The sequence below is a fragment of the Orbicella franksi genome, chromosome 9, assembly GCF_964199315.1.
Source record: "Orbicella franksi chromosome 9, jaOrbFran1.1, whole genome shotgun sequence".
In the NCBI taxonomy this organism is placed as follows: Eukaryota; Metazoa; Cnidaria; class Anthozoa; order Scleractinia; family Merulinidae; genus Orbicella; species Orbicella franksi.
In genome coordinates this window covers 22298065-22323064 of record NC_138153.1, presented here as the reverse complement: position 1 = coordinate 22323064, position 25000 = coordinate 22298065, and the positions used below count along the sequence as shown (strand labels likewise).

The window sequence follows — 25000 nt, the reverse complement described above, 5'->3', positions numbered from 1 at the left end:
TTACCGTCAAAACAACAACGTGAATGACCATATTCTGCGTTGTATGGAGAAGGTGAACCACGACGGCTATTTTAAATTATTATTTCAAATTTATCGCTGTGTTCCGGATTTAGTTTTGCAATAGTTTTGACAGTGATAAACAAAGTGAATGATCCGTTAAGAGTATCGCGAAATTCGTAGATAAAACATAAATTTTTAGCTATAAAAACGGCGAAAAAATATTTTAAGAAACGCTGTAAAAAGGTAAAAAAAGCTCAAAAGCTTGACGACGTTTCGACGTTTTCGGTCTCAACATCAAATATGGTTGCTAATTAAGAAGTAGTAACAAAGAAAATGCTACTAGTTAAACAAAAAGTTTCGCACATACTGAGTCCGTCTGGGTATTCAAAGTAGGCTTGAGTTTCTTGATGTAAAGCATTTCGAATAATAACCAATCGAATTTGCTCTGACGCTTTTTCAAAATATTAAAATGGCTCTCATTCAGTAGCTGAGCTTCAAGAAAATGTTTCCCAATTGCCGAGTACCTGTGTTCAGCAACGCGTTGAACAAGGTGGCGGGCTGTATAGCCCACATAATCTGCCTCGCACAGATCTCAAGAAAAATGATACACAACACATGCTTTTTTGACACGACAAATCTTTACAAAATCCTTCCCCTGCTCCCAATTTGCAGTGCCGTAGCAAGGGGAGGGGACGGGGGGGGGAGGCCGTTGTCCCCCAAGTTTTTTTTTACCCCAAAAGTAAAAACAGACATGTATAAATGTTGAAAATAAAATCTCATCTCCCAGTCGTATTACACAACTTTCCGCTTTATAATATCTACGTATCCATTTCCCCAATTCATATTTATTCGTCTTTTACTTTTTTTACCGTCGTAGGGTGATACACAAAAATAACAGCCAAAAAATTACAACATACGAGAAATCGTGGAATTGGCAGATGTTATTGACATGGTGGAGGTCGCCAAATTGTTTATGGGGGACAACCAGCGGCGCAAGCACTTGTTCGGGAAGTTTTCATAAAACGACATGCCGATGAAGTCTGCGTCTACCTCTAAGGCAACTCAGACCGTTTAATAACGAACTAATTAAAACCTGACTCTGAGTCTCTGACAGGTAAAACACTTGCTTGAGAGACAGTCGGTTTTGTTATTTTGTAATTGACGTTGCAAGTGTTATACTTTTTTTCAATCTTCATTGCTTGCTGAGAGTGTAGGAAGTAATTCGCGATACGCGTAAATTACAAATAGCTCTTGGAGAACAATAGAAATAGCATTTCCAAACCTCTATATTTCAAAATTCTCTCGGGGAACATGCCTCCAGCGTGACCCCCTAGCGGCTAGCTCGATTCTGCACGCGCCCCCACCCAGTTTTTTCCCCTCGCTACGGTACTGAATTGTTATCGCCGAATCTCGTTAAAACGCTTCAGGCATTAACTCGCGACATTTTGTTTCCGTGCGGACATACGGATGACTTCTCACGCGCAAGAAAAACTGCGAACCGGGGGGGGGGGGTTTGTAGAGATTCGATATGTCAAAAAAGCATGTGTTGTTGACGAGGGCGCAGCCCGAGTCAACTATCCCGCATAGAAATCGAGAGCGAATAATCTAATTGTTTTAGTATAAATCTACTAGTCGTTTAAAACTTCATCTAAATCCTCTTCACAGACACTTCGAAAACGCCAAGAAGCGGCCGTCATTTTTTGTTAACAAGGACACACTGCTACGCTACTCACTACCTATCACAGAATAAAAAGTGTGAGTAGCGTAGCTAATCAGAGAACGGCATTCGTGATAGAACGCTAGTAGATTTATACTAAAACTCCTTAGAGACACGGTACATGTTTTCTATTTCTTAAATGTAAACCAAAACAAACATTTTGCACAGCGCGAAAAGGCCTAGGTATGAGTTTAGCGCTGCAATGTCATGCAGGACTTATGCAGGACATGTAGGTAGCGGTTTTCCCTGTAAGGTCGCGTAAGAAACCACTACAGGAGACAAAGGTAAACTATTTATTCTTTTCATACCTTTATTTACCCTCTTCCTGCCCAACAAGATTGTGTCCTCTCTGTGCACCGACTCTGACTTGAAAGTGCACGCGCTGCACTGTGCAAATGAGCTACTTATACGCGTCAGATTTTCCTTTCAAAAACAAACAAATAAGAAACTATCGACTAAGGGTAAACACAGGTTAACCTATCAAAATCGCATGTTTAGTGATCTCTCGGTATCTGTTAAGCCAGCAATCGTACTGTAAATCCACATCCTCGAAATTATCGACATAGAAACGGTTTTTTTCCATAAAACTGTGTTCTAGAGCTGCTTGAACTTTGATTCTTTAATCCTAAGCGATTGATAATCTTTCAAGATCTTAATTGAAGCAATCTGCTGAACCCGTCAGTGAACTCGAGCTTTCTGTCGAAAAGAAAGTGTTTTCCTTGAAAAATGATATACTTTCTATCATTTCTCGTGCCACTCTGGTGTAAGCGAAGGTATCTCTATACTCTAGAACCGAAAGAGCTGTAAAAATCTCTCACAAACTTGGTGGCAAAACGTTACGCAGTCTTCCATGTGACAGAAACCTCGATCCCATGTGACAAATTGTTTTGATTGACACATTTTTCGCATTCTGATCGTTCTTGGTAGAGGAACAAAATTTCGAACTGCCGGTTTCAACGTCCCTGTTATAAACGTGTGTGATAAATAATCTGCTGGTCAAGATTAGGGTTTAGAGTCTCTCTTTGGCCCCCCAAAAACAGATGTTGTTTATGATTAAGCCTTGTTCTGAGAAACTCAAAAATTAACTCGATACCAGTGTAGAGAGTTTTCTTACATATGCTTTATTGCGTTCTCCTATCGTCGAACGCAATCTAATCCCGTTATTCCCGCGGGTTTATGTCCCGCGATTTTCCGTGATGTTTGATGATTTCAGGGTTTGGAAGCCATCTCTGGAAGCCATCTTTGTACGACTGGCACACTTGGCCTCGGTCTAATGTGATGCCTTGCTTTGAAAGTTTATCCACACGTCGTACATTTCCATGTGCTTTCCTTCTTTCGTTGTGCTATGTAGGAATCTTCGCAGCTTTTTCCAAGATTAGCGAAATTGAGTTGATTTATTCGAACTACTAATAGCTCGAAGAAATCAACACCACTTCACTAACTTTGAGAAAGAAGAGAAGATTTTAACGTAGCACAAGAAACGACGAAAAGGAAATGGAAATGTACACCGCTCAAGGAATATCAGTGGACGTAAGCTTAAGGTGGCTCGATAGGCTGAAATATGACGACGTTCAGGAAAAATGCACTTTCTCAAAAAATATAAGATTTAAAGCCCTTCAACACTTGTAAAAAGCATTTTGAAACGATCTTGCTGAATCTGCCTCTAGATGAATGTGAAATTCAAGGAAAGTACACAGTGGTATAAATTTTTGTACGTAGCAACGGACATAGCGACGGTTGTTTACAGTCAGAAAGTGGCCATAAATATAGATCAGTTTCAACAAATATGAACGATGCTTTGTAGAAATTAAAAGCAGTTAAGACATGCACAACTCGATAATTGTAATTACTTGTGAAAAGCGTTGCCTGAATCACCATCACAGGCTCATTCATTTCCCTCATAAAAAGTAATATTTCCTACAACTGCGGTAAAATACAACAACTATTACACCCCCCTGATATGCAATCTGCAAAACGCCTTCACCCACCTTCCCCCGCCACTTCCTAGCTCTTTAAATGCTTAATCCATAGTGTAAGAAATTGTAAGTCCATTTTTCTTAAATGTCTGCTTTTGTACCCACTGACGTCACGCCAACATTTCTACTTTGGAAAGTATTTAAGAGAAATTCCCTAAACTTGGGGTAATCAAAGACCAATAGTGTCGTAAGGCAATAAAGTAAAAAAATCGTAACCTTTTAACTTCTTTCACGTGACACTAGATAATTTGTCAGCTGGGTGTGGTACAAAACAAGGTTATTTGCAAATAAAGCCTGTAAAAAGCACTAAAAACAAGAGTTAACTGTCAAAACTTTAGTTTATTGCATAGAACGACAAGAAAACAGAAACTTACAAGATATGCTTGTTTGAAAGTCAAATCTTGCTTTGTAAAAGTGTACGAACTGTTGGCGTCAATGCTATCAATGCTTTAAATTAAAACCTCAAAAGGGTGTGGCTGTTTGCCATAGCAACCATTTTTAGTAAAGCCTTTGAAATTTATTTCTTCTTCGTGAGTGCAATGGCAGACAACTGATCTTTCTTCACCATATTTAAACAAACTTTTTGGTTCCTATCGAGCCACCCTAATTGATGTAAGCTGACATGCAAGTTAAAAACGTTCATATTTGGAGATAAAGTGTAATGTACTGTTATTCTGTTATATAGTTATACACAGTACGTAACCTTTACTAAACGATGCGTTTAGAGTATTTAGAGTAAGGTGACAGTTGATGCCAATAAATGGCAATACTCCGAAAAATACTCGACTCGCCGAATCCTGGAAAGGAAATGGCATAAATGGGCTCAAGTATGTGCTTCTGTCAAGGGTATGCTTTTCAAGCAGTCTACTGTGGGTATAGGAATCAGGATTTAGGTACACAATCGGGGATCTGGGTATAAAAAGAATGGAGCTTCTTATTTTTTATTAACCCATTGACTCCTGTGCCGGCTGTAACCGTCTGTGAAGAGCGTTAGCCTTTGTTCCACCTCTGACGTCATTACCTTTGACCAAAATTGGCATCACTTAAGCTCAAGTTCTGCAAGGTGAAAAGATCTTTCCAGTGATACCCAGATCAGAGTGATTGGGTCAATGGAGCCTGAAATATGCACAAAAATGCTCAGAAATTTGGGTTAAAACTCGAAGCAAAATTTCCGTCAACTACACTAGGCTATTCCACGGTAAGAATTGCTCGTCACGATGATGTTCAATCTCGTTCCCAGAGTCTTCGTTCCCCTTGACCAGCGGTCGGAAAACGAGAGCTCTGGGAGCAACCATTTCAGGCATGCGTCATAGATGCAGACTGCGCAGTGAAAGCAGTGAAACCGAATGGGCAGAATCACCAGAATTCGGTTATTTCAAAATGGTTGCTCCCAGAGCTCTCGTTTTCCGACCGATGGTCAAGGGGAGCGAAGACTCTGGGAACGAGATTGGATGATGCTTTGTCGGTAATTCTTGAACTCGAAGCAAGCCCAGTAGAAGGTCAATCGCTGCAGCAGAAAGATAACCAAAGTTGAAAAAAGAAAGGCGAAAAATATTGAAAAACGAAAGGCCTAATGACGTAGGTCACTTTCTCGTCCAAAAACCTCAAAATTTTTGTTTCTGCGCATGCCCGAGCAAAAGTGTCATAAAATGCGATGCTAGTGGAAAGAAAGGCAAGCTGTGAAGTCAAAAATACCTTTTTAAGTAGATTGCAGCTAATTTGGCTCATGTCCAGGCTGAAAATGTCCAAAATATCCCAAAAAAGCGTTTTTAGCAAAAGGCTAAATTTACACTATGGAATATTAATAGGGAAGGTATTTCTGGTACCCAACCTACAATCAGATGCCCAAATACCAACTAAATATCCTCTGCTTTAACCCAAGCATTTCATGTTTCCAGCAATACACACCATCGGCAAATTCCAAGAGTACTCCCTTCCTTCCCCCGGGTATCGAATGCACGTCATTAATCTCTGATTACTACTATGTCATAAGTTAGAAAAAATGTAGAAGCTTACGCGTACAACTTGCGCGAGCAGATATTATTCATTCATGGCGCGAAATTGAATTCTTGTTTTCAACCCTGAAAAACTCACCTTTTCTCATCGCCTCAGAACAAAAAATGCACAAAAGGCTTGCTGATTCATATAGAAGGAAGTTTCGTGGAATTTCTTTAGAAATCTAAGCTCGAGTGCAAATGAGCGGAATCTGCGCTTTTTAGTAGACCCCAGTCTTAACTGGGAGCTTAAGCAACACCGACGACGACGCCTAGTAAACAATGGCTCTAAATGGCTCTAAAAACGTGTTTAAGCTAAATATGCAACGACGGCGTTCAATTCCAAATGGAAATACGAAAATTTAGCCTTCGTCGTCCACGTCCAGTATACGACGCAGAACACTGTCATTTCACGTTGTTGTTTTGCAGAGGACGGCAAAGAAATGTACACTGAAGATTTGTAACGCACGTACACAGCTGAACAATTACATGCTCGCAATTGATAATTTTTTCAGTTTCTGATCCAAGAAAAATAAATCCTCTTTTTCCTTTATGGTTAATTATTGCCATCAGGACCTTCGCTTTTAGGCTTGGTTAAATTTGCAATTTAATTCTGCGGTAATATAGTCTACTAGCAGACTGGTCTACTAGAGTGCTTTGACTTCTGTCACCCATGCCGTTCTCCGATTGGCTACGCTACTCACTATCTATTCTGCTGTAGATAGTGAGCAGCCTAGCAGTTTGCGGTTGTTAAAAAAACAGTGGACGCTTCTTTGTCGTTTCGAAGTGTTTATGAAAAGGATTTTTTTTAAGTCTGAAAGACTAATAGATTTAAACTAAAACAATAGAAATAGCGATAGAAATCTCGAGCTTATAATGTAATTGTTAATTATAATGACTACATTCAGGCAAGAAAACTACTGGACTACTGACCTCGCGGATTTTAGATCAGAAGAGAGACTGTTTGCAATCTAGAGCGGGAGGTAAGTTTTTAACTAAATGAAGTAGACGGCACAATTTGTGCGTGGTGTTCATAGTGAGAGTTGAATGAAGCGTGGAAGGTTTTCATTACCAACCTTCTCCCCCTATACTGAAGGTTGTTTATACGTCCTCTTTGTTACCTACCGCTGAATATATAATTAAGAGATTATTTTTTTCTATAGAATGGTGAAGATCTGTTATGAAGGTAGGGCATCAAAATAGTAGGAGGTAGGAAGGACTATATCTCTCCTCTCCTGTCTAAAGAGAGGCTTTCGTGATCAAACCGACGAGTAAAAAGTTATTTAGAATATATCCTAGAAGACTACGTAGACCTTTAATAGTCCGGGCATCCCGGCTTTAAAATTGATAGCAGTCGGCTTTTTGATGTAACCAAAAAGAAATCAACAGTCGGTTTAATATTCTAATGTAGTCTTTAAACCTTAATAACAAGCAAAAACTAAAGTTTGAATTAAATCTATCTAATGAAGCATAGAGAAAAGCTCTTCTTATCCCCCATTCTGTTTTTTTCTGATCCACCCATTAAAGGCTTTCAGTTCAAGATAAACTAAGATATTAAATTCCATGCTTAACTCAAATTCAAAATTACTTAAAATCGGTTTCATTGCAGAGGATTTGTGTTCTTCATGAAAACGTGATTTGCAAACAATGACGTAATTTTTGAAGAATGGAGCAGTTTATTTGAGGAAAGATTTAGAATCATATTGCTAAGCTTTGAATCTTTGACAAACAACAGTTACATGTTATTGTTTACAGGATATTTTAATCGTTGTTCTTACACCAAAACTTCCTTTACGTAATTATCTGTGTTACTTATAGGCAAAATACGAATATATTTCAGCCATTAGTCGTTCGTTTCGAAGCCCGACTTTTGGAGCGCTAGCTCTTCGTTGGAGCAAACGTACTTTTGGTCCGACGCTCGCCTTATGATCGAAACGTCAGCTTTGTCGAGCTGCTACTGCGGTTGTTTTACCTTTATCAGATTCAAATTGATGATCACGGAAGATCTTAACAGGTGTTTGACAAGAGCACTTGCTAAAAAACAAACATAATAGCAGGTATGGTCCGATCAACAGGTGTTCAGCAGTTCCAGCAAAACTACTAGATATACAATACGACGTCACGAACATTTAAGGCAAAGATCATCTACTTGCGCTGGTCAGTGGCTTGATACAATGAATCTGTTCAGACCTTACATTATAACGTTACACAAATCTAGCTAAATTAGGAGCAAGAGGAACAGGTCCGATACACATTGGATCATGGTAGTGAGATGGTCTGTCATCGTACCAACCTTGTTAAGTTTGAGTACCGTCGTTCTGTTGGCTTTGATCGCCAATCACCTCATTGATGACTCTAATGACTCAACTCAAGAACAAAAACGCGCTGTGTATATGTTTTCAGAAGTTCACAGTGAGACCAAGTCAGAGATGAACATATGTCAAACTCGTGAATGTAGTACAGTTGCAGAGTACATTAGGAATTCAATAGATTCTTCGGTTAATCCATGCGATGACTTTTTTACATTTTGTTGTGGCGGTTGGATTCGGCGAAATCCAATTCCTAAAAGTTATAATGATTATTCTACTTTTACAAAACTATCTAAAGTAATTGAAGGTGAACTCCGTGATCTTCTTCAAGCATCAAACATGTCACATGATGGTCCTCAAAATGAGGCTCTGTTAAAAACAAGAGACTTTTATCGCTCGTGCATGGACGAAAAACAGATTGAAACTTTAGGAGCAAAGCCCATGCTGGATTTCATTCACCAGATAGGTTCTTGGAGCATTTGTCAAGATGGAAGCTGGAACAAGTCTTCCTGGGACATTCATGAGGTTTTACAACGTTTGCAGAGTTCATATTATCCTGCACCGCCTTTCTTCTCAGTTGAAGTGACAAATGATCATCTCAATTCTACCAAACACCTGATAAAGGTATGCACAACTTCAATTACTGACTAATGGTGTTTTTGGTGTAAATTTAAGTTCAGTTGTCTGATATCTCCCAAATACTTGCTGTGTTGGTTTCTTTTAGGTATGTGTGTTTGCCTGTAACAGTCGTCATTTAATCAATTAATTTAATTGACGTTCTTATACGATCGTGATGATCGTAATAATGTTTTTGGATTAACGACATAAGCTCTCTTGATTAGCATGTCGTGTTCTCAGGGCAGATGTCAAGCATAAATATTTTTCAGTTAAAACAAAAGTATAATAACATCATAGCGAGAAGTTCCTTGTGCCGTCAGAATCCTTTTCTCATAGAAAGGTATTTGTGGTCGGTGTCTCCAAGAGAGGATGGAGTGTAATCCACCATAAAGACCTTATTCACAAAATAATGCCGTTAAGATCACTAGGAATGGTCAATCCGGTGACTGGAATTTGGCTCGCGTGGACAACTCAAGCTGCTTTACCCACGCAACGCGCGTGGTGACATCCGCCAGAGAACTGGGTACCATTTCTAAAAATAGCTTGATAGTATAAAGGCATAGCTCTATTTATTACCTTTATCCTGTCTTGGTCTTGATGTTAGCTCTAATCTGAGCGAGTGATACTCAATCATTCATCCACTAACTCAAAACATGCATCAAATCGACACAGGTATAGTCCAATCTCTGAACTCTCCCTTCCACTCCCTAGACTGATTGGCACAGTGCATTTTATAACAAAAAAATGGAAATGAGGTATCCTGTCATCCACTTAGGTTGATCAGTCTGGTTTGAGTCTTCAGAGAGAGATTTACTTTAAACATCCTGAGGTGAGTATTGCTTCAGTGAAGGAATACATGTTAATTAAACTACTAATCAATTTATATTTCTAAAACCTTGCTTTACAGTCACGGTTCTAGCGTTGTAATATAATACAAAGTAGAGTTTTTTTAACTTTTTCGCTCGCTAAAGTACATAAATCTAGTAAATCTAGTATTATTAGCAGAGCATCATAACTAAAAGAATAGAAACACATGCATGCATAGAAACAGAAATCCATGCAACTCTTTCCAGTTTTCATGGTCAGCATGGCTAGCGGCATGGATCGCCGGCGCGTGCGCCCTACGACAACGACATCGCGCAACAAGGCGGCCACACTCCAGCTAATACCTAGTCGTACAGCCTGGCTTTGGTTTACAGCGTGCATCTTTGATATTGGACATCCATTTTATAGCCAATTAGAAAACAGGCCTAAGAAAATACGCGCGCTGATTGGTTAACAATTGTGTTTCTGTAACTCGATAGAAACACAGAACTAGCACGAGCTGTTGACGTAATGATAACGCGAGCAAAGAGAATTTACATTTTGATCATCAAAGTAAACAAGCTGTTTTTCTTTTTTCGTCGCGGTGTTTTCTAAAAGAAATAGAAAACATTTTCTCCCTATTTCTATCGCGTGATAGTTGACGAGGGCGCAGCCCAAGTCAACTATCTCGCGATAGAAATCGAGAGCGAATAATCTAATTGTTCTAGCATAAATCTACTAGTCGTTCAAAATTTAATCTAAATCCTCTTCACAGACACTTCGAGAACGCCAAGAAGCGGCCTTCATTTTGTTAGCAAGGGCACACTGCGCTACGCTACTCACCATCTATCACAGAATAGATAGTGAGTAGCGCAACCAATCAGAGAACGGCATTCGTGATAGAACGCTAGTAGATTTATACTAAAACTCGATAGAAACACGGTACATGTTTTCTATTTCTTAATTGACATCTGTCAAAACAAGCGTCAGCTGACCAGTATCATGTGACCATATCGCCGGCTCAGGTTTAAAGCTCATCGAGGTAACGTGTTTTTTAAGTTGACTGCTGACCAAGTACTGGTTTTTGATTTGATCGCGGGCCTATGTCAGGTTCACTTCCTGGTTGTTCGGAAGCCGGTTAACGCTAACCCAGGATTAAAAGTTAACCAAAGTATAAACTTTTCTTGTATAAAAACGTTTTTCACTGCTTTTGTTTTGTATAGTTTGATAAACAGAGAACCTCACCGCAAAGTTACAAAACTCAAATCAAAATTCTCGCTTATCATAAGTTCGAGCCTTGAACAAACAGGCCCAGGAGTTCCGCTTTTAGGCTTGGCTAATTCTACACATTATTATTAAGTAATGGTACACGGAAACCTGACGTGACTTGCCCAGCAAAAGGAGGGAAGTCCTCGAAAACGGGTATTTTACTTCCGTTTGTAGTTTTGGAGCGAAGTACAGTGGAATCCCGCTCTACACCCGCTTAATACGGACATTCGTATATAAAGGACAGTTTCGTTTGTCTCGACGAAAAGCCGATAAATGTTTCTCTAAAATCGCGTGCAACGTGAGTGGAGAATTGACTGAAAAATGTACATCAGGGACTGGTATAAGTTCTGTTAACCAAAGCAAGTGTTTTGAACCAGATCTCGGTCAATAACATCATTTTGCTAATGATAGCCAAAGAATGGCTTCTGTGTATTTTCGTCCGAGTCCACGTCATAAATTTGAGTAACAAATTGTTGATTTAAAGTTTCTCTTACTGGTGATATATAATGACTGTTTGTACCCTAGAACACTGGACATTTTTAGCTTAATTAACATAACTATTGTAAACATCATACGACTTAGGTCGTAATTTGTTTTTTCTTTTGCGTCTCCATATTTAGATGGTGGACATATACGTAGAATACATGTCTACAGTTGCGACACTTCTTGGTACAAAATGCAACACAACTTCAAAAATGAGAGAAATCATAGATTTTGAAAAACAGCTGGCAAAGGTACGCATCGATTTGTTGTATCATTGCAGTTATGTGTGTAACGTAAGCAGTGGTAGAAATAAGGTTTGAACCCTTGAGCTCTGCAATACTGCTGCAGTGATTGAGCCCGTTTCTCGAAGGTCCCGAAAAGTTTTCGCACCCGGAGAGCCGTAGCAAAATCTCGAACCTTATGATTACAGAGCTGTTTTATTCACGTATTCTTAATATGAACAGAGGTTCCCTTCATACAAGAAATTTCAGGCGTCTACATTTCTCCGTTTTTAGATACAGATGAACTAAGAACGGGTATACGGGCCCGAAATGTTACCGGGGCTTTCGAGAAACGGGCCCCTGGTCGTTGAATTGTAGTGCGTTGTTGGCTCGAATCCCGTTCAAGTCTGAATTGTATTTATAAGGCTTTATTTTTGAAACTGCCGAAGTTAAGTAAAAAACGGCGATGACCTTTCATGTCTTTAATTTAATCTTTATCCCGCAGTTCAAATATTATGATGTTACATGCATTCACTTGCATAGAGACAACTTTGGTTAAAGTTAAATTACGTCAGTTGAAAAAAAAAACATTAAGATGTAAAGCTGCAAGACTGAAATGGAAATCAACACGACTGCTCACAGAGTACCACGCTTACTTAAAGTATCCTTCCCTTTCTAGTTCACCACATCAGCTGAAGACAAAGCTGAAGGAATCTACAGGAGGATGAAACTCAACAATCTTATACGACTTGTTCCACAGGTATGATCCCGTCCTTCCTTTCCTTTTCCTTCTTACCCTGCTTCTTTACGCTGTTGGAAACGCTATTTTTAATTAAACGAGAATAATTTTATCTGCCGACCAAGATAGATTTTTCCTTATTAAGATCAATAACTGACTACAACTCAAGGTGCACTGCAAGCGAATTTCCACAACAGATATTGCTGTACAAGTGACTACTAAATTTTCGGACGTAATTTCTGATCTTCAAGAAAATTAAAATTACTCTGTCAGTGGAAAAACTACCAAATGGATGTGATTTCCCTTGTTTTTCAGTGTGATAAAATTCAACATATATACGGTTGGGCGAGGTGGCTCAAAACAGTTTCCAGCACTTTCCGAGACAAAGATTTTGATGAGTTATAACAACTGATGAATACAATGCAATGAAAATGCAACACAATTTAGTACAATAGAAGTTTGTGTAAGTGTAATACACTTAGGTATATGTGAGCCACCTTAAGGTATCGAAACTGATTCAACAGTAGTCTCAGCAATTTCTTCAAACCTGTCACGTAAATCCCTAGAGTTGTTTTGCCGCTTGGGGATTACGGACTGATCAATTGATTGAAATTGTAATCATAATACTGTTGACATGAGGGCAGCATTAATTGTTTCGGCTGTTTGCCTTACAGTTTCCGTGGTTAGATCATATGCACACCATATTTAAAGCAGCAAACGTGACTGAAGCGGATGTTGTGCTGGCCACATCACCATCTTATCTTCGGAAAATGACAACACTTTTGAAAAACACTTCTAAAGAGTAAGTTTTTTTACTTCTCCTATTTATCCACTTGATTCAGTGCAGTGTCAGTATTCGTCCTAATACTTTCATTCTGTTCTGTTGTGATCAACCGGTTTTGCGAGTTCTACTGGGGATTTTGGTTGGTTTGGTTAATGAACAAAACTAGGTTGAAACAGTCAATTAAGAATGCTATGATCAAAGCTTTTTTCAAACACCCATATACTTTTGCTATGCTATTTATGGTCATGCGAATAAAGCTTGTTGTTGTCGTTGACTCGGGCGGGGGCTATCGAAGCTCACGACGCTCGTTGTTAATAAAATTGAACTGCGATAGTTGTATTATTTGAACGGCTAAAAAGTAGGCAAAAATGTACTTACTTAAAGATGACATTTGACTCTAAGAAAACATGAAACCATACATAACAAATAATATCAAAATGAAGCGAAGCGAGTTGCCGCCTTTCTGTTCTGACTAAGTGAGAATGTTCTGGTTTGCGCAAATTCCGTTGGTCATCTAGTTCGATCGTTCGGTATTTTGCACTTTCCTAAATTTCATAAAATTGCGAACTCGTTGAAACTTTTAAACAAAATTTCTGAAAGTATTTCACCAAAAGAGTCTCTTGGACGAAATAAATTGAAAGTGCTGGTTCTTCAGTAATCAGATTCGCGAGTAGGCTATTTACAAATCTTTTTCCCTCAACCCAGTAGCCAGTCATTTTGTAACATTTTTAATGGGTACAAACGGACGCGAGATGATGTATTTGGGAATTTGCTTTCCTTCATCATTCAAATGATGAATTGAACTTAGAAGTCTGCGAGGAAATAGTGGGGAAAACGTTATTTACAAGGCTGGTTGGTTGAGTACTGTGAATTAGAAAGTTGTTTGGATCACGTTGCCTAGGGAGTATTTGGGATGCTCAAAAGCGCAGATCACCATGCTACAACCGTTTCTCTCTGAATGGCTAATCTTTTGTATAAAGAAGCTGACAAAAGTTGATGGCAATTCAGAAAAAGCCATAAGATAGATAAGCAGAATTTACTCCAAAGGTTTCGCTGTTCATTAAGACAAAAATGTGCCGACGAGATGAGGATAACGGCATTTTGGTTGTTTTGTAGGTTAGCCTGAGTAGCTTAGCCTGCTGAATAGCGTTAGCATTACGGTTAGCTCTAATCTAATAGTGATTAATAGTGATTAATTAATTTTATTAACAACACGATATTTACTAAATTCAATCCAGAGTTTCGCTTAGTGATTCTCGTTATACCGATGCTGTTACGAGTTTTACTAACAACCCTCAAAACTCATCGGCACAACCCTACTTTCTTTATTGCGACCAGATAAAAATGATTTACTCAATCCTAATACTCTCATAATCTGTAGAGTTATCTCTGATTTTCACATGCATCATGCACTCACTTATTGAGATTGATTGCCAACTTCTGAAGCGACTTACGAAACTGACTTTCGCAGGTTACTTTCTAACTACGTGGTGTGGCAGATGATCCGTGATAAAGTAAGCCTGCTGTCTAGTCCATTCCGAAAGGCTCGAGCCAAGTTTAACGAGCGAATATCTGGAGTTAAGGACTCAGACCCGAGATGGCGCACGTGTACAGGAATCACTAATGACAACATGGGAGTTCCAATTGGTTCTCTTTACATAAAGAGCTTCTTCGACCAGTCGGCAATTGCCAAGGTATCGAGTTTCACTGAAAAGGAATGACTTCTACAAGCAGGCTAGTAAACCACCATAACGACTTTGGAGAGTTGACCTTTCGAGCTCTTCAAGGATTGTGGGGGACTTAATCTAAATTGATGTACATAAAGTTGTCATGTTCTATGAAAGGACACGACAGCGATACATTAATAAGTAGTTAGCTCGATGAAAAGTTTCCGCTGATCCAATGGACAGTGAACGTGACAATCTTATTATTGTCTTGGTGATGAGAGAACGCATTTACATAGCCTGCGTTGCAGGCGTAAGCGGGGAAGGGGTAGGGAGGGAAAAAACGCGAGTCCCCCTCCTTCGATCCGCGCTTCACCCCTCCCCCTCCCCTGTTCAACGCTGCTACACAGGCTACATTTACATCCTGAGTACACCAAGGTTTTCAAAACCCTGATTCATAACCAAGAAATGCAGAAGTAAATACCTGCTCTATTACCGAGGTTAGGTTATTTTTCAATCTATAACAAGAAACAATTGGGGTATTGCTTCTCCGTCTGTAGGGGATGATACTCTATTGTAGACTTCTCGACAGAAACATTCTGTCAGGCTCCCCTAACAGTTTGCTGATATACATTTACAATCCTGGGTGTAGAGAAGCACCGTGAGAGTAAAGTGTCTTGTCCAAGAACACAACTCAATGTCCACGACCGGACTCTTGCATAGTAACAAACAGAAAAGCCATAAGAAAAACAGACAATGTTTATGTTATCGCGCATCATCATCTTTTGAAAGAAGAGTTTTTGATACACTGTCATGACAGTCTCCGAAACGAAATGACTACTCTTTATATATGAATCAGAGGAATTAATTAAACACTGGAGATATATGGGCACTCTAAAATAAGTTTTTAAAATATTTTATGCATCACAATTCGTTTTAAAATCGCACTATAAATTTCTCTATGAGGATTTCAGCCTTACAAGTTTGGACATTACTCTTTATTTAATTCGTTATCTACAATACTGATTGAAGACTACACGTTTTCCAGACTCAGTCAATGATCGATGAGATAAAGAAGACTTTCAAGAAAAGAGTGAAAGAGCATGAGTGGATAGATGACAAAACAACAAAATATGTTTTCGAAAAGGTAAGCTACTCATTTCTTGATATTACACGAAAGATTATTTTTTGGAGGACTTTGCCTTGAAGTAACATAGATACCTATGACCTGACAAGACTTATTTAACGATAACGAGTGCCAAACTTTCTAATCGATTTTCTTTATTTTCGCGACCTCGATAGCCATTTAAGACAATTTCTATCGACTTGGTTTGTTGCCTTGGGACTTCCCCAACGCCAATAAACTATTAGATATTAGTAGAATTCTACTAGTATACTAATGCAAATGCTTTAATCTGATTGGCTGTGCCATCGAACACTATCAGTCATTATAGTTCACCACTAAATTTTCTCCGATTCTTATTGGTTGGAACTGATCATGTGACGCGATAGTGTTTATCCGCGGAGAGACACTATCAGTTCATAGTACCCGTCTGCGGAAAATACCTGGATGGATAGAACTCGTCCTTAAAAATATTTCTGTAAACAAGCGGGCTTATAGAAAGTAAACAATTGAAATTGTATTCAGAGGGTTTTTGTTTGTTTGTTTGGTTTTTTTTTCAAATTTTACATTTGGCTTTCACGGCTTTCATCTAAAAAAGTTGAAAAATTCAATATGATTTTTCAACTGGCGCGCGGAAGAAAATTTAGTGGTGAACAATAAAGACAATAGAGTGTTTATGTCTCGGAACTATCGCTCTGGTAGTTGCCCCTTGGAAATTTGATGTTCTTAAAACTAGCATATTTGCCCTCGAAGCTTCGCTTCTCGGCAGATATTTGCTTTAAGAACATCAAACTTCCGCGGGGCAACTATCAGCTGATAGTTCCTCGACAGAAATACTCTATTGTTTAATTAATGTGCGTGGCCTGGAGGTCGTCTAGGAGATGGCGACGTTTTTTCATTTTTCCAAAGTTTTGGAGGAAATTTTTGATGCAAATGGATAATTGAATTCTTGAGAAGTCAAAATGAGGGACATTTACGGTTTCTTGACATTTAAAATAGTTGAAATTATTGAAAAACTGATGCGCGCACACACAACTTCAATTTTCAATCTGAGCGACATTTTTCAGGCGCAAAGTTTAATAATACGTCAAGAAATAATTGGAAACGTTATTTGAAGTAAATTTTAGTAAGAATTGTACTAAAACAATTAGATTATTCACTCTCGATTTCTATGAGGTGATAGTTGATGAGGCCGAAGGCTGAATCAACTATCACCTCGTAGAAAAACCCAAAATTAAAACCCAAAATTATTGAAAAATCTGATGAGCGCACGTACAGGCAAGTTTCAAATTACAATTCAGCTCCCTTGCGATTTCCCTCAAGCATGAAGTTTTTCACTACAAAGATAAATAAAAGTAAATTATTGTTTTAAAGAAACCTAGTTACAGTTCTGCTTAAACATTAAAATTATCCACTGTCCGGTGATTTTTATGAGACATTATTCGGCCCTATCAGCTATCAATCGTTGAATAGAAACCTCGAGCTTGTAGTCAGTTCTATCTTTTATGTTAACACTTCTGTCTCTACAGAAACTTCTTTGACTGCCACGTGACGGTTTAACTTATATGTTATTATAACCAGGCAGACGCTTTGGAAAGCAAGATTGGTTATGCAAACTACGTGGTCCGGCCAAAGGATCTTACATCACGTTTCTCCAATGTGAGTCAATTTTTATGAGCGGATTAGTATTTAGGTTCAGTATTTCGTATAAATGTTAACAGGAGCCCATGAGCCCAGTGTCATTGGCTGTTGTTGTTAATTAAGAATTTTCAGGAAATTGAGACCCTGTGAGCTTCGGCTCAGCCACGTTCTAACAATGCAAATTTAACCAAGTTAAGCCGAGTTTTATGAAGTCCTCGTTTAAACCGAGATTTAGCCTCAAACCAGGTCTAACGTAGCCTAAGCTTCGTTTGAATAATCGGCCCAAAACCTTTGTAGCAATGCTCCACACTTCATAATTTACCTAGAATTGGTAGAATTCTAGTCCGTTACTGACGTAAACGCTGAAATCTGATTGGCTAAACTGACATAAACTACCAGGCATTAATGTACTATGGCCATCAAAGGACTGCAAAGTGGCGAGATTTCCTGGTTTCTCCAAAGTTCCGAAGGAAGAGTTAGAACTTTTACAGTGCATATTTGAACTTCCAAGGAGACTAAAAGAAGGACATTCACCGTTTCGCGACTTCAGAACCTCATAATTCCTGAATGACTAAATGAACGCGCAAAAACAGCTGCAAGTTTCAAAGACCATTTCTATAATGTGAAGAAATAATGGAATGTTTGTTAGAATTTCTAATAAAAACAGTCAGACGCTAGGCTATTAAGAAATTTCAGTAGAATTATTCTAGTATACAGACACTATCTGCCATTTAGGTTGTCCTTTGCGTATTTACGTCGGCAAGTCTATTCACACACTTGTTCAAAAAACAAACTAGTTAAGTGCAACATTCCTTTGGATTTGAGTGAAAAGTTTGGAGGAATTAAATTTGGTTAACTGAGCCATCAAGCGATGAACAGCCCAGGGTAATTCCCATTTGGGAAATATTTTGATTCACAAACCAAAACAATCGTTTAGTCAATCAGCAAGCAAATTTGGATTCACAAGGTGAGAGATCCGTTTTCATGAAATTTCATAATATTATGAATTTGAAGATCTAAGTCACGATCAGCGATGCTACAGAACTCGGATTTGATCGCTGGAATGAAACACACTTAAAATTCCCTTTCGTTTTGTTTACTGGTCGAAATTGTAATGATTGCGGAAGGAGAAAAATGCAAGTTATACCTCTTGGCCAAGAATAAGTTGAGATATGCGCCCTTCTCCTTGTCGTGTGCGACGTACAAAACAGGGCTTTAGTCAGGTTGATAAAGCCATGACCGAGTTTTTACTTGAACAAATGGCTTAAAAACCAGAAAACCACATTTTCAATGCGAGACGTCTTGTATGTCATTGTGGTATCCGGCTGCAGTTTAGTTTATAATAGGTTCTTTTTTATTTGTCCACTTAGTCGCTTTGTTTAAATGTTTTTAAACTGACTTTGTCAACTTTTATAATACTTCAGAAAAGAAAACTTATTTATATGCGGCAGCTAATTTACCACAGTTGAAATATATTTGTACATTTCGATTTTTTCGCTGTGTATAAATCAAACTTTTTAGTTTCAGCGGTTTATTTTCCCATTACAGACCACGTTATGTTCTCTAGGATATTGTTCTTTTATTCATCTAAAGCTTATTCATTCATATACAGGCGACTAATTGAAAATTTGAAAGCAAATATTCTCAAAACTATCATGAAATGGTCTGAAATGGAGCAACAAACCACTCAAGATAGAAACGTCTATTCCAACGTTCTCTCGCTAGGAGAAGAAATTATTACGTTTCTTATTTTCAAATTGGTTTTTCAAGTTCTACACATGCGTTTCGCCATGCCATTTTCCCAAGTTTTTTTTGTAACATTTTGGCTGCTAAACTTGAAATGCTATTTTAGAATCTAGTAAAACAAAAAGAAGAAAGAAAAAAGCTGTGGAGCCCGCTTTTGGGCTCGCTAAATCTACGCACTAAGAGATACCAAGAAAATACACTCTCTTTATTTCTCGCAGCTCCTGATTAACTCAAAGACGTTTTTCCAAAACAACGTAGAAGTGGACAAATGGGTTAGACAACGACTCTTTGCGAAACTCCGGAAGCCGGTCGACAAGGAAAAGTGAGTTAAAACAAAAAAAAATACTTAAAAGTAAGTTAAAATTTACAATGGAAGGTTCTGTAGGTTCGGGTGATAGAAAGGATAAAATCAAGTTATTATTTGTGCTACATTTAGTTAACGGCAGGAAGTATTATATTGAAACGAACTCTTCCAAATACATAAACCATAATATTATATAACGATACGGCATGTTCCTGTAGCAGTCAATTCTCTAAAAACACGCGGGGAGCTGCTAAGCACCACGTAGCTTGTCCCTTGTTCACACGGGGAAGGGGTAGGGAGACGAAAAGCTCCCCTCCTTCCATCCCAGTTTCCTTTCCCGTCCCCTCCGTTTTACGTTCGCTATGCAGGCTACCCGGTACCGGAAGGGGGGACTTCACTGGAACTTATACGGACGTCAAGGAGGATACAGGAATTTGCATTGTTCCAACAGCAGTTTACTCTTCGAAATGAAAACCGCAATCGTAATTAAAGGTGTGATCAAGAAAACTGCAGAACTTTATCCGCTATACATGATATTCATAATATTAGTTTTACAATAGTAGTCAGTTTCATAATATTCACGTAGTTCAGAGTGAATTAAGTGACGTAACCCCAGTTCCGAGAACTGAATAACTGACTTCTCTACAAAGTTGAGTGGCTGAATAACAATTAGAACTTTACACACCATCACATCGGTGTAGCGAGTTTCCAAATTAGGGAGAACTATAATGCTGCTTATTTCAGTCCCGGGTTTTAGTTGTAGTTATGACAGTGAGTGACAAAATGTCGTCTTCACGTTACAGGTGGCCTATGTTCCCACAGACCATTAACGCTATGTATCAGTTCTACGAAAACGAGATTGGTAAGGTTAATTGGACAGTAATTATGAAGTGCTCGAATTTGGTGGCTATATTAGTTGCTAGGCTGAGAAAAATGCTAGTTTAGCTCAGATAGAGAGTAAAAGAACGTGTATCTAACAAGTGAATACGTGTAAAAGTATAAGTATAATTTAATACGTGTAAAATAGACGTTTCGGACTTAGCACTTCTTCAGTATGTCGAAATGAGCGAGCCAGACCCTACAAAAACCTGAGCGTGTGCGCACACGGAAAACGCACACGTGAAATACAATAGAGTTAACAAGGGAGTCTTGCGTTGTATGAAAACCATATGTTAGTTTTAGCGCGTGTATGAACGGCAACGCCTAAGAGACATGGTCATAGGAAATAAACGTTTATTTTCATGCCCTTCGTTATCCTGGATTTCTCTTCTCCCGTCTGGGTTGAACAATGAAGCTGGAGGGGTTTATCGAGACGAATTCGTCACTGAGTTTGAGAAAAATGACTGTTTCAGAATAATTTCTTCAGGTGAGTTCCAAAACTACAGAAAACAACACAAATAACTGCTTGCTTCACATGTCTGTACCGTATTTACATCAAGTGCAAAGGGTCGGCTAGCAACTCTCATAAGGTCTCGCATGAATGGCTTGATATCCTTTGAGAGAACAATAGAACAAACAAAAGAAACATTGCCCTTATCCCTAAAACAATAACAGCTGCCAACAAGCAAAAGAATTACAACCTTATGAGAGCTGCTACACTCAGTTCTGACTGCAAATCAACTGAAGTAAAGGTTCTATGAAATCGACGTTCATAAGGATCTTTGTTTAACCCTTTGAGCCCCAATTACGTATATGCGTAATTAATGGTCGTGCTCTTTGTACCACTTGTGACGTCATCAATTTAAATGTCATCAGATATTCTTGATACGCAGATAGTAGTACTAGGCTAGGCCTTTCCGCGCAATGGACAGGTTTAGATATCGACGACATTCCGACGTCGCAAATCGAAAAACAACGTTATCAGTTTTGGTGCAAAAACGGTGGTAAAATAGTCCACTACGCCTATGATTGATCAACTTCCATTTCTAGGCTTCGCCGGTAATTAACATCCAACCTTTCGCGCAGCCAGAAAGAACATGCAACGCAAAAGGTAGTCAGTGTAAAAGGACCGAGAAAAACAGACAGGAAAGGGCCAACAAACAAAATTGAGAACGGTTTATGGCAAAGAAAAAAAAATGGCTAATGCGCATGCCCGGAATTGAAATATTGCTCAATTTTGTACCTAATCCTCGAAAAATCTATCCTTTTAGTAAAAAAAAAAAGCTTTCTCAGCAAAATTTGGGCTTATTTAGCGTCATGGCAGCTGAAAAACCTGACTAAGCGGTTAAAAACGGTATTTTTGGCGAAAGTTTGGTATTCAAAGGGTTAATTGTCTTTTTTTTTCCTGGGCGTAAAACTAAAGTAGTAGTAAAGTGTAATTGCTGTTAGTGATTCCCGGAGAATGGCATGCTTGTCATTTTTGAATACATGGCAAAAAGGTAAATTTAAAGTACGGGGAAAAACAGTCCACTACTCAAGCAAACTAATATGTTGATATCATTTATTGTTTTTGCCCCTGCTAGTTATTCCGGCTGGTATCTTACAGTCTCCGTTCTTTTACTCTGCCGAAATTCCGAGGTAAGATCAGACAGTTGACATCTAACAAATGTAATATTCAATAGCAAGCGTTTAAAAACTTGTATAATAGTTTAAAAGAAGGCGGAAATATTGCCATTCAGTACGCGTGCCTCCCTACATTGTGACCGCGCTAGAAGTGTTGACTCCTGAGATTAAAGAACGAGTCAAGAAGATGTATCGCAGTGTTGACAGAGACAGTGTGGATTGCATGTCTAAAACAAAAGGATTTAAGATCGTGGAAAACTACTACGCTTATGATAGGAAGCTTGTGTTTTGAGAACATGGATGTTTTTCTAAAGTGGTTATGGAAGTCTTTTCATGGAGTGTTTGATTTAAAACTAGTCACAGAAGAGAAGATTCAACGGTTCTTACTGCGCCTTTCAATAACATGGGGACTCTAAAACCGACAAATGCGTTGTTCGCTACCGTCAACCAAATGTTCGTCGGCTCCTCCCAACTTCCGACTATGTTGTCTGTGCTCACCGATTTGATTTGATTACCGCGCGCTCGGCAGTAGTCGGAAGGTGGGAGGGGCCTTCGAACATTTGATTAACGGTAGCGAAAACCGCATTTGTCGGTTAAGCTTTGAATTTTAGAGTCCCCATGTTATTGAAAGGTGCAGTAAGCAGGGATGGAAATCCACCTTTCGACTTCACATCTGATAATATCAACATCAGACTCATTGCAGTGAGGCCAAAAGAACGGATCGATGTCAATAATGAAGGCGCTGAATAACAATCCACACAAATGAAATCCTACCATTAAATCTCGTAATTGTTTTCGGCTGATGATAGACTGGAAACTGGAAAATTTACCAAATAGTAAGGAAATTTCCGCCGTTTCGTTCCGAACGGAAAAAGAGGTAGTCTACAATTTCCGAACGGATTTTCCGGAAAATTACTGTTCCACTTGACTTTCAACCGAAATTTCCGGATTTTTTTGCTAAATGATAAGCACCCCTTGTAAGGTTGTCCTCTCTTCCGGAAATTCCGGAAAATGCCGTTCCATTCGCCAAACCGAAACGTTTGATCGAAAGGAAAGCGCCCATTGTTAACAAAATTTTATTGATATCCTTTGCTGTAGACATCCTCGTATTGTGCGAATTACTGTGTTTATTCCGTTTTGAATTTTGGTTTGAATTCTCAGAGGCAGTCACTAAACTGGCTCATCAACCGGTAAACGATATTTCATATAAAATCACAGATCTCTAGGGGGAAGGAAAAATTCATAAACGAACAGAGACGTTTATTCATTTTCTCAGATTGTTAAAATAAACGTGGGACGACAGTTAGGTTGCTCCAACAGTCTCAAAGAAACTGATTTCAACGATTATTTCAAAATTTTCGCTCAAGCTGTGTATTTTATCAGTTGATTAGTGCAATGACAAACCTATATCTCTCAGTTTCTACGTGCGCTGTGATTGGTCAATTTAGGAGGCCGTATTCTACTGTGCGGTCCGCTAAAATTTAAAGCTGTTTTTGTTGCCAAAATGTTTGGTGATTTAACTTTAAATCGGTGTATTAAAACGTGCTAATGACTTTTAAACAACAGTTTCAAATTGAATCGTTTTGCTTTCGACGTGCGTCAGACATTTGAAGCCGTTCCGTGCGAATAGAAATCGTTTCCAAACCTGTCAGACACCTAGTAGAAATATAATATCTCACAAACCTCTTCTTCTCGGTCTGCACTGAAGCGCTTGGGCCATACATCGAAGGGGAAAATCTTGGCTCATCAGCCGGTAAGCGATATGTTTATTTACTGTTTATTACCTGTTTATTTACAGGTCATTAAGTTATGGCGCTTTAGGATCCATCATAGGACATGAGATGACTCATGGATTTGACAATACTGGTAAGTAAAAAAGATATGATGAATTCTTTCCTTAGGACTAGCTTTCACTAGTACATAGGCAGAAGCACGAGAATCTGTTTTAGATCTTTTTGCAAAAGTATATGTCAAAGTGAGTTACGACTGGTTCACTGTCTTGTACTTATGCTTATGCTTATGTCACCCGCGTCAGTCTCCGCACAGCATAAGCAGAAAAAGACTTAGTATCCAATCACTTGAAATGAAGGTGATTGCTCCTATGAAGACAATTTTTTTGAAGTTAAAAATGTTATGACCAACTAACTTTTGCAGCTTGATGAGATGTTGTGGAGTTTGTGGGATAATGAGGAAAAATAAAATAAAAGCCTCATTAACTATTTTCTCAACTCAGTAGTAAGTCCAAAATCATATTTCTATTAGCAATGTTGAACGTCATGTCTGTATAACGACTGCAGCTTATAGTTTAAAAATGACGATTAAAAGAAATAATCTAATCTAAAGTATCCCATGATTGTGATTATCGTAATCCTTATAATTTACTTTATTTTGCCTCGTTTGTTTTAATGGCAATACCAATGATGATAAATATGGTGAAACCAAAAAAGTTGTTGTTGTTATAGTGTTAATAGCATACATGAAAAAAATTACTCGATTCTGGTTAGCTGAGAGCAGTGCAGTTCAAGTGTAACACCAGTGCAAATTACACATCATAATTCTGGATAATGATTGGCTGAAAGACAATAGGAAATTTTCGAAGCTAATGATATTACGTAAAATGATGACGAAAATTTTGTGCGGAAACTTTGAAAAATGTTTTCTCGAATGAGAAAAAAATGGCTTCACGGAAGATCTTCCGACACTTCACGCGAATAAGTAATCATACGGTTTTTCTCGTTCAATTTGGAATCAATTTGCACTTGTGAGTTTTTCAAAAAGCTGAAATAGCACTCGCCGAAGCGGCTCGTGCAATTTCAGCTTTTTGAAAACCTCATTCGTGCAAGTTAATGGCAAATTGAACTCGAAACCGTATGATTACCTATTCATATTCAATAAGGATCATCAAGATTAATGTTATTGTTTTATTCATCAGGTCGAAAATTTGACAAAAATGGTGACATTGTTAAAGAATGGTGGAGCAAGTCTTCACTCATGGAATTCAACAAGAAATCAGAATGCTTTGAAGAACAATACTCTAAATACAAGGTCCAAGGCCGATATCCGGTAAGAGCTGTCTTTATGCCTTGCAGCCTGGAACAGTTGTTTA

The 25000-nt window shown here is 38.6% G+C and overlaps 2 protein-coding genes across 3 annotated transcripts in view; one reads left to right on the top strand and one right to left on the bottom strand.

Moving 5' to 3' along the window:
• LOC145497963 (arfaptin-2-like) overlaps positions 1–25000 on the bottom strand; it is a 60274-nt gene that overhangs the window by 9332 nt on the left and 25942 nt on the right. The window lies entirely within an intron of this gene.
• LOC145497914 (endothelin-converting enzyme 2-like) overlaps positions 7836–25000 on the top strand; it is a 23842-nt gene continuing 6677 nt past the window's right edge. Inside the window, exons 1-13 of the mRNA XM_081477788.1 lie at positions 7836–8620; positions 9390–9443; positions 11308–11421; positions 12071–12151; positions 12805–12932; positions 14386–14608; positions 15627–15725; positions 17283–17360; positions 19307–19410; positions 20196–20254; positions 21855–21909; positions 23693–23760; positions 24827–24957. Of these exons, the coding sequence (XP_081333914.1) occupies positions 7949–8620; positions 9390–9443; positions 11308–11421; positions 12071–12151; positions 12805–12932; positions 14386–14608; positions 15627–15725; positions 17283–17360; positions 19307–19410; positions 20196–20254; positions 21855–21909; positions 23693–23760; positions 24827–24957 (1866 nt within the window). The 5' untranslated portion in view covers positions 7836–7948. The remainder of the gene's footprint in view (positions 8621–9389; positions 9444–11307; positions 11422–12070; positions 12152–12804; positions 12933–14385; positions 14609–15626; positions 15726–17282; positions 17361–19306; positions 19411–20195; positions 20255–21854; positions 21910–23692; positions 23761–24826; positions 24958–25000) is intronic.